The 18,841-nt window shown below is 38.8% G+C and overlaps 3 protein-coding genes across 5 annotated transcripts; 1 reads left to right on the forward strand and 2 right to left on the reverse strand.

The window, feature by feature from the left end:
• Nucleotides 1-3,050: 3,050 nt before the first annotated feature.
• Nucleotides 3,051-8,980, reverse strand: LOC119998742. 2 transcript variants are annotated; one of them, XM_038846138.1, is made up of 2 exons: nt 8,328-8,980; nt 3,051-3,240 (listed from the first exon to the last, which is right to left on the reverse strand). In XM_038846138.1, the coding sequence occupies exons 1-2, from the start codon at nt 8,870-8,872 to the stop codon at nt 3,174-3,176; spliced, it is 612 nt and encodes a 203-aa protein (XP_038702066.1). In that variant the 5' UTR covers nt 8,873-8,980; the 3' UTR covers nt 3,051-3,173. The 2 variants fall into 2 exon arrangements, with proteins under 2 accessions (XP_038702066.1, XP_038702067.1); XM_038846139.1 differs by having other exon boundaries at nt 3,051-3,224; nt 8,324-8,978.
• A 1,000-nt stretch (nt 8,981-9,980) lies between these two features.
• On the forward strand, nt 9,981-13,535 carry LOC119998741 (UDP-N-acetylglucosamine transporter ROCK1-like). The gene is made up of 7 exons (XM_038846137.1): nt 9,981-10,200; nt 10,715-10,763; nt 10,862-11,088; nt 11,301-11,499; nt 11,586-11,729; nt 12,386-12,460; nt 13,020-13,535. The coding sequence occupies exons 1-7, from the start codon at nt 10,070-10,072 to the stop codon at nt 13,179-13,181; spliced, it is 987 nt and encodes a 328-aa protein (XP_038702065.1). The 5' UTR covers nt 9,981-10,069; the 3' UTR covers nt 13,182-13,535.
• Nucleotides 13,536-14,424: 889 nt separating this feature from the next.
• On the reverse strand, nt 14,425-18,793 carry LOC119998739 (oxidation resistance protein 1-like). 2 transcript variants are annotated; one of them, XR_005468293.1, is made up of 8 exons: nt 18,397-18,793; nt 17,447-17,952; nt 17,295-17,367; nt 16,100-16,180; nt 15,952-16,015; nt 15,145-15,251; nt 14,922-15,006; nt 14,425-14,772 (listed from the first exon to the last, which is right to left on the reverse strand). XR_005468293.1 is itself a non-coding variant. In XM_038846135.1 (8 exons), the coding sequence occupies exons 1-8, from the start codon at nt 18,508-18,510 to the stop codon at nt 14,689-14,691; spliced, it is 1,095 nt and encodes a 364-aa protein (XP_038702063.1). In that variant the 5' UTR covers nt 18,511-18,792; the 3' UTR covers nt 14,425-14,688. The 2 variants fall into 2 exon arrangements, 1 of the variants encoding a protein (XP_038702063.1); XM_038846135.1 differs by having other exon boundaries at nt 15,145-15,232; nt 18,397-18,792.
• Between the last annotated feature and the right edge of the window lie 48 nt (nt 18,794-18,841).

The following is an 18,841-nucleotide window of genomic DNA, read 5'->3' on the forward strand; positions in this document are numbered from 1 at the left end:
GATTGAGTCTATTGTTAGATTTGAATCAGAGCTCTTGAACTTGTGTTCATTAGATAGCTTTGCTGCTACTCTAGTTGTTAATATAAGCCCATTGAAAAGAGGCCTGCACTAAATGCTGTAAAGCTGGTCATCTTTTGTATTGAGCCCTGAAAGTGGTGTCAGGATATAATCACATGGCTCATTCACGTAGTCAGAGATCCTTGGCCATGACTTACACAGCCATGCCCCTGAAATAGGCTATTGAGCTTGTCGCTATGACCCATGGTGTCTGGGTTTCGAAATCCCTGCTTGCCCACAAACAGCCAGAAAAAGGAAAGACGCTCTCCTATTGTAGGAAGTGTCCCTTTAGACCAACACCAGCTTACCTATCACCTAATAAGTTTGAAGACCATAGAGGTGTGTGCATGCTTTTGTATGTTTAGTTTCTGTTGTTGCAATTGCACACTAGCTATGGTGCATGCTGAATCAAGCTGGGTGATCCCTGGCTCATTGTATTTTGTTTTAGCCTCGTGGCCTATCTTTTGTAACAGATCAGAGTCAGCTTCAAGCATAGTATTTGTTGATGTTGGGATTGATGGTCAAGTCTGCATATGCAGAATATAAATGGACCGTCAAATGAGCTGAACTAGATAATAATGCTGAAGCTCCTGTTCAAAAAACCCGGGAGTATTAAGCTGTTGGAAAAGTGCCTGTGGTTCTACGCAGTTGCTATGGCACTTAGTATTTTCCTTTTTCTATCTAAATTATCTCTGTATCTTTCTTGAAAGTTTTTTTAAGAATAGTAAACATTTTCGTACTAATCATTTATTTCATTTGTCAACTTCAGCAATGATATTCATCTCTCAGTCGATATTAATGTCAACATGATTCTTGAGTCCATTTCTGTCCATGTCAATACTTGACATTAATTCATAAATCATAGGCAAATAGGTTAAGTTTATACGTCCTCTGTAGTCTGTACATGTTCAACCTTTGAAAGCACAAGAAAATTTAATGCTTATAACTTTCCAAAATATATTTAGATGCATTCATCAGGTTACTCTTCTATTTCTGGTGAATGAGGAAGGATTTTCTTTCACTCTGTTGAAAAATTAGCTTCAAGTATTCTATCTTTGTCTTATATTTTTCTCTTATCCTTTCTATGTAGGCACTTTATTTTTGTGTTCCATTTCGTGAGCAGTTACTGGACTGCTCTTCCTGAAAATGCTCGAGCATGTGATAATGATCTTTATAGAGCCATTGACACCTACCCTAAAGGTTTGTCACTATTTCTCTCTAGCCTGTCTCAAACTTACGATAAGAAATTCGTTAAGCATGAAATTCCAATCTTCCTCACAGAGTCATCCCTCACTCTCTGAGCAAGACAGGAAAAGACTATGCAAACTAATGAACTACAAAAAACTGTCACTTGATGCATGCGCACATGCTGCACAAAATGACCGACTGCCAATAAGGACAGTGATCCAGGTAATTTTATGAAAGTTCTATGCAAACTTTTATCCTCCCTAGATAAGCAATAAATTTGATAAGCATTTGCTTTGAACTTCCATATCAAGCAGGATAAAGTTGCAACAATATGTCACTTAGGATATTCGTTTTGGATGGGGAATTAAGATTAAACCAACAAGACACAACTTGAGGGCAGGCATCAAGCAACGATGTTGAAGTTTAGTATAGAATTACAAGTTAAGAGTTCTAAAATTGTAAGTTTTGTCTTCCTTACAGTCCTAAAATTACAACTTAAGAGTTCTTCTACAACCAATATACTATATAGATTGGCTAAGGATGGCTTTGGTGGAACAAATCATTAAGCAGCAAGCAAAGCTCTAATTCTACAAGTTCAAACTTTCATCTCTTACAACAAGAAACAATGTTGCACCTGCAGGTGCTGTTTGCTGAGCAAGGTAAAATGAGGGCAGCAATGCAAGGGAAGGAGCTGGCAGTTACTGGCAATAACTCAGAAGTCAGAATAGGAATCTGACCCATCCTCCACAAAAACAGAACTTAAGAACTTCAAAGCTGAACTTGAGATGGTAAAGACAAGGATGGCAGAACTTCAGAGAGGCTACTATGGGCTGCAAAATGAATATGAAAAGCTAAGCAACAAGTAAAGAAAGACATCAAGTTGGGGTTCTGCATCAAATCGAAGATGATCAGAAAATCATCTCTTTCCCAGCATAAGGGGGAGGAGGATGAAAATGGAGTAGGGAGGGCAAGGTCCAATTCAATTGGCCGCAAAGTCAATTATAGAAGAAGATTATTCATATCCCAAATGTCTAGACCTCAAGCCTGCACCCAAAACAATGCAACTGTGAAATCTAGCTATTATCTCCTTTGCGAAATCAGGTTCCACGGAAAGCTTGTCTTGGCTATATGATACATTTTGAGCCAGCATTTATATGGGAGATCAGTTAAAAATTTGTGATAAAATGGCATTTCAGGACAAAAGAGGACGTAAACTATGTATCTTGAATGAATATTTATTGGAGAGATGTTCGGTTGACACTCTAGTCCTCTAATGATGCGGTTAACTTCCTCGGATATAATCTACACACCTCTTGGACAAAGAAATGCATAGTCCGATCAATACATTTCTTCTTCATTCAAAAGAAAGATTTTCAGTTGACACTTTTGTCCTCTAATAATGCGTTTGATCTTGCTCATGCATGCTCAGCACACAGCTTTGACAAAGAAATGCCTAGTTGCATCAAGATATTCCAGAAATAAACTATGGCTTTAGGAAAAACAAACCATAAAACAGATTGATCTGAGGCAACCCAGATAGCCAGTATCTTTCTTTTGGGCCCCTACCACTGAATGCCATAGCATATTTCCAAATAATTGTTAGTTGATGAAAGGGAGCAGAAAAGTTGGTTTTAGATCATGGCACTTCTGTGACATTATATTAATGCCAACACTGCCAGCATTTCACACCAGTTCATCACCCTCTCAATGATGAACAAAAGATATCGTGGATAGTGATCAATCGAAGTTCAGCATACATTGTAGCAACCACAATGAAACAAATGAACAGGAAATATTCATAGAAAGATCTCCAAACCAAATACTAGATTTATTTTTACTATTCTATCATCTTCATTGGAAAAAGTCCAATTTTTCAAACCAGTAATCCCCAAAATCCAAGAAAAAAGGAACGTAAAACAATAAGAACACTACCTATCTCCCCGCATGCTGCTCCACGGAAACTTAGCCGCTGCCGCAGCCGCAGCCGCATCACCAATATTCTCAAAGTTGGAAGAGTGGAATAATCTTCTTATCATTTCAATATGTCGTGATAGACTAATTATATACAGAGAATAATGAAATATTTTACAGAGTGATTTTAGGAACTAATCATTGACTTTTTTCTACAATTAGACTCCTATAATCTTGCTAAATCTTTGAATTGACTTCTTGCTTGATATTATACAGCTATGATCTTCTTACTTGATATTATTGACTTCTTGCTTGATATTATACAGCTGTGATCTTCTTGCTTGATATTGTTGACTTCTTGCTTGATATTATACAGCTGTGATTTGACACTCCCCCTCAAGTTGGTGCATATATGTCTTTAATGCCCAACTTGCTAAGTGAGCTGTGAAAGATTCTGCCTGTAACTGCTTTGGTGAGAATATCTGCAAGTTGATCTTCAGATTTGACAAATGGTACCTCAATGATCTTGGCCTCGAGTTTCTCCTTAATGAAATGTCTGTCAATCTCAACATGCTTGGTCCTATCATGTTGCACTGGATTATGTGAGATGTCTATTGCAGCCTTGTTATCACAATACAATTGCATTGCTCCTTTTTGTTTGAACCCCAATTCTCTCATCAAATTTCTTATCCAGAGTAGTTCACATATTCCATGTGCCATACTCCTATATTCTGCTTCAACACTTGACCTAGCCACCACGTTCTGTTTCTTACTACGCCATGAGACTAAATTGCCTCCCACGAAAGTAAAGTAACCAGATGTTGATCTTCTATCAGTAACTGAACCGGCCCAATCTGCATCTGTATACCCTTTCACATCAAGATGAACATGTTTTGAGAACATCAATCCTTTCCCCGGGGCAGATTTAAGATATCTCAGAATTCGAATCACAACATCCATGTGAGCCTCTCTCGGTGCATGCATAAATTGACTTACGACGCTAACAGGATATGCTATGTCAGGTCTTGTATGTGATAAGTAAATCAACTTACCAACAAGACGTTGATATCGTTCTTTATTGGTAGGTACTTGTTCAGCATCTTCATGAAGTTTAAGATTCACCTCCATTGGAGTCTCTATTGGTTGGCAGGCTAACATTCCAGTTTCGGTTAGAAGGTCAAGGACATATTTTCGTTGTGATAGAAATATTCCTTGCTTTGAACGTGCCACTTCAATGCCCAAGAAATACTTTAGTTCGCCGAGATCTTTCATCTCAAACTCAGCTGCTAAATAATGTTGCAACGCTTCCTTCTCTTCTGGGTCATTCCCTGTAACTACCATGTCATCAACATACACAATGAGTGCAGTTATCTTACCTTTCTTATGTTTCAAGAAGAGAGTGTGGTCAGAATTGCATTGTTTGTAGCCAAAATTCTTCATTGATTTGCTGAACCTTCCAAACCATGCTCGGGGTGATTGCTTCAATCCATAAAGAGACTTTTTGAGTTTGCATACCATGTTGCTCTGACTTGGCTTCATCTTGCATCCGGGAGGAGGGTCCATATAGACTTCTTCTTCTAGGTCTCCATGTAAAAAAGCATTTTTTACATCAAATTGATGTAAAGGCCAATCTAGGTTGGCTGCCAATGAGATAAGTACCCGAATTGTGTTGATTTTAGCTACAGGTGCAAACGTCTCCCAATAGTCAATTCCATATGTCTGAGTATACCCCTTCGCCACCAGTCTTGCTTTGTATCGTTCAATTGCTCCATCTGCTCTAAATTTGATTGTATAGATCCATCTGCAGCCTACTGTTTGCTTCCCTTCTGGCAAATGAGTCATCTCCCAAGTAGAATTCTTTTGGAGAGACTCCATTTCGTCATTCATGGCTTGAGTCCACTTGGGATCCTTAAGAGCTTCCTGCACATTACTTGGAATAGATACAGTGGATAATTGACACACAAATGATGCATATGACGGGGATAACCTATGAAGAGACACATGATTAGCAATAGGGTATTTAACACTTGAAGTTGGATCAGGTTCATATTGCTGTTTAGGAATTCCTCGGTTTGAACGAGGAGGCAATTTATAACTTGAATGACTTGACTCAGGTAGGGAATCAGAGTTAGATTGTTCAAGTACCTGTGTAGGGTTTTCAGGACTGGACTGATTGCCTGGCAATGGTACTATAGGAGAAGTTGTATTTAGGACACTATCTGGATTCGTAGCTGGTTGTTCTGGCATTGTTGTAGGATTGGCATGGTCTGGGTCAATCTCCTCTTGAATTTGATTTTCTGGTCCTTGCTCTTCGTCCCTCATGGTTTGACCTACTTGAAGTTGTTCTTCCACAGGATTAGTTGACCCATCAATATTACCATCGGGACACTGGGAAACATGGACAACTTGGTTTTGAGTATCTTCTGCAAAGATAGAGTTCTCCCCCTGCAGAGGATGCTCAGAAGTGTTCCTTGAGTAATAAAATTCACTTTCATTGAAAGTAACATCAGATGTAACATATAAGGTTTGTGTAGGTGGATGGAAACACTTGTAGCCTTTTTGAGTGGTAGCATAGCCTACAAAGACACAACGTAATGCACATGGGTCCAGTTTGCTACGTTGGTGAGTATGTAACTGAATGTAAGCAACACACCCGAAAATCCGTGGTTCAAGGTTTGGTGTAGGTGGCACTGTGAGAAGGTTGGTCAATGTTTGAAATGGAGTTTGATATTGGAGAGTACTGGATGGTGTCCGATTGATGAGGTAAGCTGCAGAACAAAGAGCCTCCCCCCAAAATTTGTGGGGCATATAAGCCTCGAATAAAGATGCACGAGTAACTTCTAGGAGATGGCGGTTCTTTCGTTCTGCTACACCATTCTGCTGTGGCGTATAAGCACATGTGGTTTGGTGAACAATCCCTTGTTGGTTAAAAAACAAAGAAAGATCATTGTTGACATACTCTCTGCCATTATCTGACCGTAGTGTTATGATCTTCCTGTCAAACTGTGTAGCAACATACTGATGAAATTGTTTGAATTTTGCAGTAACTTCGCTTTTCTGTTTCATGGGAAATACCCATGTCATCCTGGTGCAGTCATCTATAAAAGTCACAAACCACTTAAAGCCACTAGTAGTGAGAACTCTTGATGGTCCCCAAACATCCGAATGGACAACCATGAAAGGTATAGAACTTTTATTTAATCTCAATGGGTAAGAAACACGATGACTTTTGGCGAAAATGCAAGTTTCACAATGAAAGTCTGATAAATCAAATTGAGAAAATAAATCTGGAAATAAAAGTTTTAGGTAACCAAAGGAAGCATGTCCTAGTCGCTTGTGCCATAACCAAATCTGCTTTATTCTGTCTGACTCTATACCTCTTACATGATGCACACGACTCAATCTGCTACTGCAATCATCTGATAGGTCCAAATAATACAACTTTCCCTTCCTAGTACCACATCCAATCACGGCCCTGGTGAGTAGATCCTGAAAAAGACAATAAGATGGCCAAAAACACACAGTGCAATTAAGGGAATCAATAATATGAGGAACAGATAACAAATTATAGTCTAGGGAAGGGACAACCAAGATGTGATCTAGGTTTAATAAAGGCGTAAGAGAGAGGGACCCTTCTTCCAAAACTTGGGAAGTGGTTCCATTTGCACTAGTAACATGAGTTTGAGATGATGATTTTGTGGAGTGTAATCCAATTGAGCTAGATGTCATATGGTCAGTAGCACCAGTGTCAATAATCCATGATCTATTATAAGTAAGTGAAGAAGTACCTGAGGTCGCCAAAGCCTTGGATTCAGATGTACCTGATGGAAGTTCAGAGTCTTTCTCCTGGGATGGTCCAGCAGAGACGAATGAAGCCCGACTTGGTTCCTTCTTTCGGCCTTTATGAACCCATCCTTCTGGATAACCAATAATCTCGTAACATCCTTTAATTGTGTGATTTTCAAGACCACATTTTGCACACTTCATTGGAGTTCTGTTACGAGTAGCACCTGAATTCTGAGAGCGAGATTGCTTATACCTTGTGGTAGCCAAGGCTACGGTTTCAGATGTGGAATCTGCTTCAGACATAGTGCCTTGACGATTACTCTCTCTTTTAATATGTGCATATACTGCCCCGAGTTCAGGTTTAGGCTCCATCCTTAAAATTTCTCCTCGGATTTGATCAAAATTATTGTCCAAACCTGCAAGAAAAATATAAACTCGAAGACGGTCAATCTCCTTGCGTCTTATTTCCATATCTTCTGGGTGTTGCATGTTGCTGGGGCTTAACTGATCAAGTTCCTGAAATATCTCTGTGAGATCACTATAGTATGTTGCAACTGATCTACCATTCTGTTTCATCATAAATGATTGTCGATGTAGATCATAAATCTTTGCCTCATCAGAACCATCAGAGTATGTTTTCTTGATGGCATCCCATACTTGCTTGGCTGTATCATAACGAATGAATCGTTTCATCTGACTGGGGTGCATGGCATCAACTAGCCAACTCTTAATTTGACAATCTGATGCACGCCACTTGTTGTATGCTGGATATGTAGCTGCAGGTTGGATAGTATCACCGGTTAGGTGACCATGTTTTTCTCGTCCAGCAATTTTCATCTCCATGACTTGGTGCCATAGAGAATAGTTATTTTCATCTAACTTTATGCCAATTGAGAAGTTGGAATTGTCTCCTTGTATGGTGACAATATGAGGGATTGAATTTGATTTGGGAGAGACATCTTCACTTGTCATGATGATGACTCAAGAATGAGAAGATAATGAGTTTCAACAGACTGTGTTTGGTGATGAATGAATGAGTAGGGTTTGATTAAGAGACGGCCAGTATCGACTCCTGTGATACCATCTCAAAGTTGGAAGAGTGGAATAATCTTCTTATCATTTCAATATGTCGTGATAGACTAATTATATACAGAGAATAATGAAATATTTTACAGAGTGATTTTAGGAACTAATCATTGACTTTTTTCTACAATTAGACTCCTATAATCTTGCTGAATCTTTGAATTGACTTCTTGCTTGATATTATACAGCTATGATCTTCTTGCTTGATATTATTGACTTCTTGCTTGATATTATACAGCTGTGATCTTCTTGCTTGATATTGTTGACTTCTTGTTTGATATTATACAGCTGTGATTTGACAAATATATCGGCGCCGCCCACTTCTCTCTCCAGCATAACCCTTCTCCGCCCTGTCTTGGAACTTAGCCGCGGCCGCATCATCAACATATCGGCCCCGCCCACTTCTCTGTCCAACATAACCCATCTCTGCCCTGACTTTCTCCCCGTCCTTCCTATCAAGCCAGTGCTTCCTCCCTTCACCTTCCTCCACAAAGCTTGGCTTCTCCTTCTTATTTACTCTTTCCTTCTCCTCCTCGATGACTCTAATCGGGAACAGGTCCTGCGATAAGGAGAGCGGGTTCCTCAGAGTGACATAGGCCTTCTTGTAGTCTGGTTTGGCAATGAGTAGACCCCCGCGCTTCTTCTTCTTGCCCTCCATGTTAAGGGTGCGGACCTTCTCAACCTCGAAGCCGTAGAGAGACTCAAGGACGCGCTTGATTTCGATCTTGGAGGCGGAAGGGATAGTTTTGAGGGCAATTTCTGTGATGTTGGTGAATCTTGTGGGCATCAAGAGCTTGATTGGGAGGTTAGCGAAGTGTACCACTCTCCCCCCAATCCTGCTTGCCATTTCTTCTTGTCTGCCTTCGCTTTGCTTTCTTCTTCTCTCTTTGTGAATCTTCTTTCGCAATAACTTCGTCTGCAGAAACTATTCGTTCGCATTTTAGTACTGGTAAAAGCCCTTGGAGTCGGTTTTTACACCGGCCCATGGGCTGTGCCTGTGTGTATAATGGGCTACATTAATGAAATCTGATTCTTCTCATACAGCTGTTGAGAATTCTTGATAAATACCCACACCGACCCATAAGGCCCAAGGTAGAACTACAACCCAGAAAACCGGCTTACTAGGTGAGGGTGCCTTGAATCCTTATAAACTAGAGTTGGTAGCCTTATTTTTTCGATGTGAGATACTCATCAAATCACCCCCCTTGGACAGTCGACTTCCACGGCGGCTACGCTTGCCCTTTCGACGGCAGCCCTTTCCCGAACGGCAGCCTTCTCCGCAAACGCAACTTTCTCAATGAAAGCACCAATGATGAATACCCACACCGGCCCATAAGGCCCAAGGTAGAACTACAATCCAGAAAACCGACTTACCAGGTGAGGGTGCCTTGAATCCTTATGAACTAGAGTTGGTAGCCCTATTTTTTCGATGTGAGATATTCATCAATTCTTCACAACACCGATTCTGTTAATGTGTTCTAGAGATACATATTTGGTACGGAGTGATGGACTCCTAAATTTGATGGAAATAGGTCTTTCTTAATGAAGGGAAACCAAAAATCTTGATTTAATCCATGCTTTTAATTTTACTTTATGTTTCTATTTAGTTTATCCAGGTTTAGTCCACGACAATGCTATTCGAGTACATCTCGGTTTTGCTAAGTATTTGTCCCAATATAGTGTTATTCGAATACATCTCGGTTTTGTCCAATATTTGTTATTTGGTTTTACAATTCCTCTGCTAAGTGTCTCTAAATTCATAGACCGCTAATATGGTGTTAGGATAACTTTTACTATTATAAAATGAAGTGTGAGATTTAAACCTTCATTAAAAAAAACGAAGGGGGAAAGAAAAAAAAGGAAATAAAGCATGCATTCGTAAAAACGACCACGTTTAGAGGCAAGTCCTGGTGGGCTCTGGCATGTATTTTTCATGGTGGAAGCCGGAAGGAAAGGAATCGAGCAAGTCATCATATAATCAAGCTAAGGACAGAATAAGGATGACTCCTAAAGCACAAGAAAACAATCACGGGAGTCGCCAAGAATGGCGATATCCAAGAGCCAGGGTGCTTCGATTCCGAGTTCGGAGAAGATGAGCCCCCGAGTGTGGCTATACTCGATTCTGCTTACTCTTCAATACGGGGCACAGCCCTTGATATCGAAGCGCTTCATCAGGTACTTTCCCTCGCATTTCATCTACTTGAACAATTTTATCTGATCGTATTGTAATCAATGGCAATGTTTGACCAAATTGGCTGGATTTGATTAGTACTTGTGAAATTGTTACGAAGGGTTGCTTTCATTTTAGTTTGTAAAGTAATTGAGCAGTTGTTGCCGATTGCCTCGTTTATGTGATAAAAGTCTGTAATTTGACTGTAATGTTCGCTTTAACTGGGAGAAGTTTGGCTGATTTTAATTTTCTTTGACCCTTCTTAGCTATTATGGTTTTCATGTAATACCTCTGTGTAGAAATGCTCCTCAATCTCTTTTGAGGGGACTTGTTCAATTGTTCTTTTATGGGGCTTATTTGTGATGATGAAAACATACATAAAGTCGTTTCAAAGGATGATAAGAATTGCAAGTAATGCAACTCTTATCATTATTCAGCAAGATGTTATGCATTGAATAAATAAATGGTAAATGGTTCTATGAACTACTAATCAATAACTCGTTGATTTTTTCCATGCAGACGAGAAGTAATTGTGACATCATCTGTCCTAACTTGTGAACTTGTAAAAGTAATTCTTCTACCATTTGTTACAGTTTTTGTTTCAATGAAGTCTGACACTAATTATGTCCGTTAATTGGTATTACATAATTTCCTCGATCTTCATAGGTACTATCCGCTCTTATTCTTATGGCTAAAGATGGTAGTTTGAAGAAGTTATTCAGCAAGTGGACTTTGGTTGGTTCATTGACTGCTTCTGGACTTCCTGCAGCTATTTATGCACTGCAAAACAGTTTGCTCCAGATATCTTACAAGAATCTTGATTCACTTACGTTTTCAATGCTGAACCAGACGAAAATAATTTTCACCGCTTTGTTCACGTATATAATTTTGAGGTATGTCCAAATGGTAATTACACAATTGGTTGATGAACTTCAAGTGCATTCAGTGAAAGTGAGTTATTGGTTAACGTGATAATTCTTAATATCCTAGCCAGAGGAATTTAACTAGAAAGCATATATTTGTGTACATTGAAACAGAGATCCTATGTAAGGAAATTTGAAGTATCTATCTTTACACTTGCCTGAATTTTTGCTTTGCAATGCAGGCGACGGCAATCAATTCAGCAAATCGGGGCCCTATTCTTGTTAATCATGGCAGCAGTTCTTCTGAGCATTGGTGAAGGATCCAGTAAGGGCTCCAGTAGTGGAAATGCTGATCGAATCCTATTTTATGGTATTATTCCTGTACTAGTAGCTTCTGTACTCTCAGGTCTGGCTTCAGCTTTATGTCAATGGGCTTCTCAGGTTAGTGGGACTCTTCACACTACTGCTTTAAGGTTTAGTAATGATCTTTTGAATGATTCCCCGGTCTCTTACTGTCTTTCATACAGGTTAAAAAACACTCCTCGTACTTGATGACCGTTGAAATGTCCATTGTTGGAAGCCTGTGTTTGTTGGCTAGTATCTCCAAGTCTCCAGATGGAGAAGCTATCAGACAACATGGATTTTTCTATGGCTGGACTCCGCTGACTCTGGTAATGATCTTATTGATGATAGAAAAAATATATATAGTGAGAGGGAAAAGGCACCCTTGGTATTAAGTTAAGTGGGATTGGAGTTGTTGGGTGTCAGCTGGTGTAAAGGTCCATTAAGATGCTTTTTGGTCAACTATTGAGTTTAAGCGGTGTATGAGTTTTTGGGATTAATTGAAGTTCTGTTTTTCATCTTACAATGAAAAAATGGGGGTTAAAAGTAAAAATATTATGTTTTGAAGCCCATGCTGTCGTTGGTGATGAATGTGTCTTTATTTTCCGTAAAGTTTGATGTGATTGCTATGTACATTACATGGGCCTTGATTTGCGGATGTTTTTTCTGCATTGGTGGGTAGCAAATAAAGATCTAAAGGCACTTGGAAGTCGAGCTTCATTATTTGCTCATCTGGACCAGAAAAATAGTCAATCATCTCTCGAGTTTATGATCTGGTGTAATTGGATGGAATATTTGTTTGCATTGATTTGCAACTCTTGGTCATAATTGACACCATATATGTAAAAGAAATTGTTGCGTTTTTGGATGTTGTGCTTGTTTAAGGCAAACCATTGATGGTTCTTCTTTTTATGCAGTACCTGCTACAAGGCATTATACTATTATATAGCTTCGCCTTGGTAATTTGTGTTGTGTTTTGTTTCAGATCCCAGTTATATCCAATGCTTTTGGCGGAATCCTTGTTGGCCTAGTTACAAGCCATGCTGGTGGTGTTAGAAAGGTAAGTTTATTTCATAGTAAAATTGTAGAAGTGCAAGATCTTATTGGATCCCAGAAACAATGAGAAGAAGAATGATGAGGTGGGGTGGTTAAAAACCCTGAATAAATCATAAGGGCTGTTACTGTTACAGTTTTTAAAACATTTAATACTGCTACGGTTTTTAAAACATGTAATTCCTTCAACGTCGCATAAAATTCTATTAATTGGCATGTCACTAATAGACTGTTATGTGCATAGCAGTGTTGATATTGTTTTCAAAAGAAAAAATCATCAGATTTCCTGAACCCACGGTGCGCTATTATCTTCAAAGGGACAAAAAATTGGAAAGTCAGATACCTTGGATATGCCATAATGGTGGTGTAGTTATATATGGCTTTGATTATCAGCTTATCAAGTAATTTCATGCTTGTCCATGTATGTAGAATTCTCACCAAGATTTGTAGAGCTTGGTGGTTTTATCTTCACTTTTATTGATCGAATTTCTCATGCTTGAATGCTCTAATATCAAGCTATTGTTACATAAATTGTTTGTTAACAAATGATTGTTAAATTCATGCAGGGATTTATCATCGTTTCTGCACTTCTGGTAACAGCCTTGCTGCAGTTTGTTTTTGAGGGCAAACCCCCATCGGTGTATTGTCTTTTGGCTCTTCCACTTGTCATTAGTAGTACTTCTATATACCAGAAGTATCCATATAAAGAGGAAAAGAAGGCGGCCTAATCCCTACTCGTTGCAACATTACATGGACGACCAAGTTGTAGAGTGGTTAGAGTTAAGACTGGCAGGACATTTTTTTGTAAGTGGAGTCATACCTACCAATTTAGGGAAACTAGAAAGGTATACTTGCATTGCTTTCTTAAAACTCATAGTTACAATTATTCGAACTATGTATTGTTTTGAAGCAGCATGCGGGGAGATAGGTAGTGTTCTTATTGCTGTACGTTCTGTTATTCTTGGATTTTGGGGATTGCTGGTTTAAAAAAGTGGACTTGTTCCAATGAGGATGATAGAATAGTAAAAATAAATCTAATATTGGTGCATTTGACTTGGAGATCTCTCCTGGGAATGTTTCAATTTCACTTGTTTCATTGTAGTGGCACTACAATGTATGCTGGACTTCGATTGATCACCAATCCACGATATCTTTTGGTTCTCATTGAGAGGGACATGAAATGGTGTGAAATGCTGGCAGTCTTGGCATTAATATATGTCACAGAAGTGCCATGATCTAAAACCAACTTTTCTGCCTCAGATCAATCTTGTAGCGCCCACCTCAAGTGAGTGGGTCTACAAGTTTATCAGTGTCAAGTTTGGTAGTATAGGGCGAACTACCGAGTGACAGTAGAGCTAAGTCTCTTGTTCCACATCGCCTAGGAGAAAATGTGAAGTACATAATATAATAGGTCAACCTTCCAAATTAGTAACGAACACTTTTCCTAGATTCAACCTAGTACGATCTGTACAAATCTGTTTTGTGGTTTGTTTTTCTTAAAGCCATAGTTCGTTTCTGGAATCTCTTGATGCAACTAGGCATTTCTTTATCCAAGATTTAACTGATCTCCCATATAAATGCTGGCTCAAAATTTATCATGTAGCCGAGACTGATTAATTTGTCATGTTGAGTGCTTTAATTATACAATAATCGCCACGGACCGAGATTACAAGCTTTCCATGGAACCTAATTTCACAAAGGAGATAATAGCTAGATTTCACAGTTGCTTTGTTTTGAGTATGGGCTTGAGGTCTAGACATTTAGGATATGGATAATCTTCTTCTATAGTTGACTTTGCGGCCAATTGAATTGAATCTTGCTCTCCCTTCTCCACCTTATGCTGGAAAAGAGATGATTTCCTGATCCTCTTCAATGCAGAACCACGACCAGATGTCTTTCTTTGCTTGTTGCTTAGCTTTTCATATTCATTTTGCAGAAAATCATCAACCATAGAAGACGACATAGTTATCATATAGTCATCAACTACTTTAGCGGAACGCAGAAGTCTTCATACTTGGTTTAAATCGCGTAACGTTCATCGATGTCTCAATCCAATTCATACCCGAAATTGGTGATTTTGCAAATGTCCTTCCTATATACAGAGAATACATATGTACAAAGTGTAACATGGTAACTAAGAGACCCTGAATATACAGAAGTAAGGACCTCCCACGCATTGATTGTATATAATCAGCATATTATATCATCCAGTGAAAGTAAGATCTTCCCCGAGCGTTACCACCGGCAAATACCAGGCATCTCAGTTTTACTTAGAGCAAGTATTTCTTCATACCTTGAACCATACACAAAGCCCCACAACTGCAATACATACGAAAATGCAGTTACCTTCCCGGGATTATGAAAAGTTTTTGCCTTGCTATAAATGCATCAAACTGAGAAGTAATGGTGAGGCCTAACTAAGATGTATGTACACAAAAACATGAAAATGTGCGTAGATCATTCGATACCTCGATTTCCTTGACTTCAAAGTCTTCAGAGTATGCAAGACAAGGGTTCCCATAGGTTTCAGAAACTGAACTTGATCCATTCAACCTTCCATACATAAAACGCGTTTACAAATAAGAAACCAATGTAGGGCATTTTTACGGTCACCTTATATTTGATTTATGGAAATTTGAAAACTCAAATCAAACAAGACTTGTAAAATAAAGAAGAGAATCAAGAGCTCACAGATCACCATCCAAATAAAGCGCAAAGTGTCCTCCACCACCAATGGCTAGATAGTCGGTGGAGCACAAAGTAAAATAGCGATTTGCACCTGCTTAAACAAAAATCAGCTGCCGTTGCGGTTACCTATATTGACTAGGAAAGAATATGAAACTGACTTGTCAACTTGTTACTATATAGTACACACACACAACCATAATATTTTGGTTCACTTTCTTCCTCCAGAAAAGTTTAAAAATGTATTGTGCAACCAAATAACCAATCACTTACTAGAGGGAGTTACAATATATAGTAGAGCCAAGAACATGATGTTATTTTCAAATCAAAAAGTAATAATTTCTCAGTATCTTTCATATACAGCTTGAGAAGAATCTAAATTATTTTTTAACACATACAAGGGTTCTTTGTGAATTTTCAATCCTCCAATTTGCTCAATGAAACAGCCTCTCAATATATTTTTTCCTGTTACACATTTACAGGGTCAAATCGACAAATCTTAGGTTCCATACAAGCTTTCCAAAGTGGAACTCGTAGCAGAGGCCACTGTTAAGACATGCTACATACAAAACATGCAAGTAGAACTCCTTTTCTTTTTGTTTAATTTTTTGCCGTTAATTGCTGGTTGAACATTTTGATTGCATTACAATATTAACAGTGAGAGAAGCACCACTGGTTCAGTAGTTGGTCCTGACAACCCCATCTTGAGGGCAGGGTTCAAATCCCCACATCCCCATTAAACGATGAAAAAGACAATATTAACAGTAAGATCAGAACTCATAATTGCTGGATTGAAAACAGAGAGGAAAATACCTGTTGGGCGGAATATGACAGGATGGCCAGAAGTATTTGTAAATACAAAAGTGCTATTGGATCCCTGTTTAGAAATTCATGTCAATATAATGTATAAAAGAAAATTGTTGGTGAATGAACTCATGAAAAATATGTGCACAATGAGCACCTGATACTTTCTCCTGTTGGTTGGTCTCAGGGGAGCGTCAACCAAGCCACCAAACACCGCACCTCTACGATCTCCTACAACCTGAATGCAAAATCCCGTATAAGTTCATTCGCAATTGCAAACACAAACAGGAACGGTGATATTCAAATGTGCTTGACATGATATCATCTTCATCAGCAATGTCGTTATCCCAAGTAAATTATGCTTGGCTACACAAGACTTCAGTTATAATTATAATAAGAAAGTATTAATTATTAATCTTCTTTTCGAAGGAGGAAATATGAATTGTTTGAAATCATCAAGGAGATGCAGCAAAATATTGTAATTGGCATAGGCATCAGAGAAACAAATGCAGCTGTGGTTGGTAGAGTAGAACTAGCAATATGGAGGTTTCATCAGACTCAATGTATGAAATCTTCCACAAATGGTGCTTGACGTGGCAAAGAAGAAAGAAAGGAAGCTATGAATCAAGTAGTTATTACAGAGGCCAAATGAGATAACAACAAACAAACTGAAAATATTCAGCCAACCAGATAAAACAAATAGGTTGGTACAGCTATAAAGTCAGAAGCAATAAGCAGAAAGAATGTAGAACCGCTTGCTATGCCCAAGATGTCTTTTGCAGCATCTTCGTGATATTCCTATATTCCCTGAACACTAGTAAAAGATAAACAACACCTTGTACACAAATCTCCCGCAGTGGACGGGATTGGGGACAAGCAGTATGTACGCAAACCTTACCCTCACATAATATGTGGATCACATAATATGTGGAGAGACTATTTCCAAGAATTGAAGCTGTGACATTTAGGTTGCACCACTGCAACTCTTACCAATAGGCCACATGTTCGCTTGTGGTAGAGTTGCAAAACACTATCAATGATATTCCTTAAGGAACTTCCAACTAAAAGAATTTGAATCCAACAAAAGCTTATCGGAACCACACGGTCATGTTACAAAGGCTACAATGCACTTAGCCAATACAAATGTATTCCTTTTGTTCATACTTCTTATATGCTCCTGAGAAATGTATATAATGATGGTATCCCTGTTATACAACGTGAAAATATTGGAATCTTACCAACTTGTGAGGTAGAACATAAATAATGGTCTAAATTGGTGGAAGATACAGCTTGTTGCATAAACGACAAGGACATGCATTTGTAACTCAAAATGAAAATTGATTAATGATTACCAGTAAACTAAGGCCTGGCCAAAGCATGCTTCTTCGGTAAAGGGTTGAGAGCGATATGCCATGCCTCCATGTACTGCAAAGCACAAAAATATTCTGATCGTTAGTCACAGGATCCTGAAATGATTTAGTTATAAGAGTCTGTGTTCCCACACCTGTAGAGCAACAACCATTTCCTCCCTTGAAAAAGCACTGGAAGTGAGGCATAAAGGACACCTCTTGTTTTCTCTGAAATAAGCAAAGAAGGTTCAGAGATATCCGGAAGATCTGTTGAAGCCATAGACTCTTTCATTTTTGGTATGTGACTCATCTCAAGTGCATCAAAATTATCATCACTATTTTCATCAGGTTTCACGTCAGAGTCAGAATCAGTCTTGCGCTCTTGATTTCGATACCCACCTATTCTAGCAGCTTGGTAAATGGCTCTCAGTGACTTTTTACCCCTGGAAATTGTCCCACTCTCTTTTATCACATCATCAGAATGATAGCCACCCATTTCTGTTTGATTATCATTTTTCTCATCTGAATTTGCATCAGAATTTGACCAAAGGGAATAGAGGAATGCAGTGAAGGAAGAAGTATCAGGCCCATCAACTAAATTCCCAGAAACCTCTTCAGCAGCTGGCTCTAGCTGACTTTTTCTCGACTCATTCTCATCTTCCTGACAAAAAGCAAACATTCATCATCACAAATATGGAATGAAACACATTCATGCTTAGCATATAACAAACGAAAAAAAAGATACATACACCCACAGCCTCATTCAAAACTCGATTCAAAAACAGAAATTCAGCTCTCAGATTATTCCACACTCAGAGAATTCACAAAGTATGATAATCCCTCTTTCTTAGTCAGAAGATTAAAAAAGATGCATATTACCTCTTCAATTCCAATTAAAAACTATCACATAAACTCACCCAAACCCCACCAACAAACACGCAAAGCCAGCACATTCAACCATCAATGTCAACAAAAAGGCTAAAATCAAACTCCTCTTCATCAAATATGTAGTGGGATTTCAATCAATCATACAAACAAACAACCAACCAGATCGCTATGTCATCAAATTCAAAAGTGGAAAAAATCAGAAAGAAGAAAACTTTACAGTGGGAGGATGAGAGTTTGAGGAGGGTTTGTCAGAAATGGGGTTGAGGAGGACAGTTGTAACATCTGATACGAAGTGTACTGCTTTGCCCCTGAACGAATTTTTCTTGCCCATCTCTAATCTGCAAGATTATCCTCCACCAAAGCTTCCACCTTTTTAAGCAACCAATGGAATTCTGCACTGTATATTCCTTCTTATGGTTGACTAACAAAACTCAACGTGCCCACTTCGCCTCTCCATCCATCTCCTAACATAGGCAGGCAGGTAGGTGGACGGATAAGAGGAGCAACTTTCAAGTTACTTTTTGTTTCTTAATTGGCAGTGGATTCTGCTGTTCATGCGTACCTGCTGATAGCCGAACGCCCGAACCTGCTATTTCTCCACTCCACAATACTGAACTGAACTGAACAGACTTGTATCCAAAGAAGTAATAAGGTTACCATGG

The sequence above is a fragment of the Tripterygium wilfordii genome, chromosome 5 (assembly GCF_013401445.1).
Source record: "Tripterygium wilfordii isolate XIE 37 chromosome 5, ASM1340144v1, whole genome shotgun sequence".
Taxonomy (NCBI): domain Eukaryota; kingdom Viridiplantae; phylum Streptophyta; class Magnoliopsida; order Celastrales; family Celastraceae; genus Tripterygium; species Tripterygium wilfordii.

Excerpts from the sequence above, each read along its gene's own strand:
- LOC119998742 (XM_038846138.1), bottom strand. The coding sequence starts at position 8,872 with ATGGCAAGCAGGATTGGGGGGAGAGTGGTACACTTCGCTAACCTCCCA. Across the intron at positions 3,241-8,327 it reads AGTGGGCGGCGCCGATATAT|TGGTGATGCGGCTGCGGCTG; the intron begins TTGTCAAATCAC and ends CTTTGAGAATAT.
- LOC119998741 (XM_038846137.1), top strand. The coding sequence starts at position 10,070 with ATGGCGATATCCAAGAGCCAGGGTGCTTCGATTCCGAGTTCGGAGAAG. Across the intron at positions 11,730-12,385 it reads GCTGGACTCCGCTGACTCTG|ATCCCAGTTATATCCAATGC; the intron begins GTAATGATCTTA and ends GTTTTGTTTCAG. Across the intron at positions 12,461-13,019 it reads ATGCTGGTGGTGTTAGAAAG|GGATTTATCATCGTTTCTGC; the intron begins GTAAGTTTATTT and ends AAATTCATGCAG.
- LOC119998739 (XM_038846135.1), bottom strand. The coding sequence starts at position 18,510 with ATGGGCAAGAAAAATTCGTTCAGGGGCAAAGCAGTACACTTCGTATCA. Across the intron at positions 17,368-17,446 it reads AAATGGTTGTTGCTCTACAG|TACATGGAGGCATGGCATAT; the intron begins GTGTGGGAACAC and ends TGTGCTTTGCAG. Across the intron at positions 15,007-15,144 it reads CTTTATTTGGATGGTGATCT|GTTGAATGGATCAAGTTCAG; the intron begins GTGAGCTCTTGA and ends TATGTATGGAAG.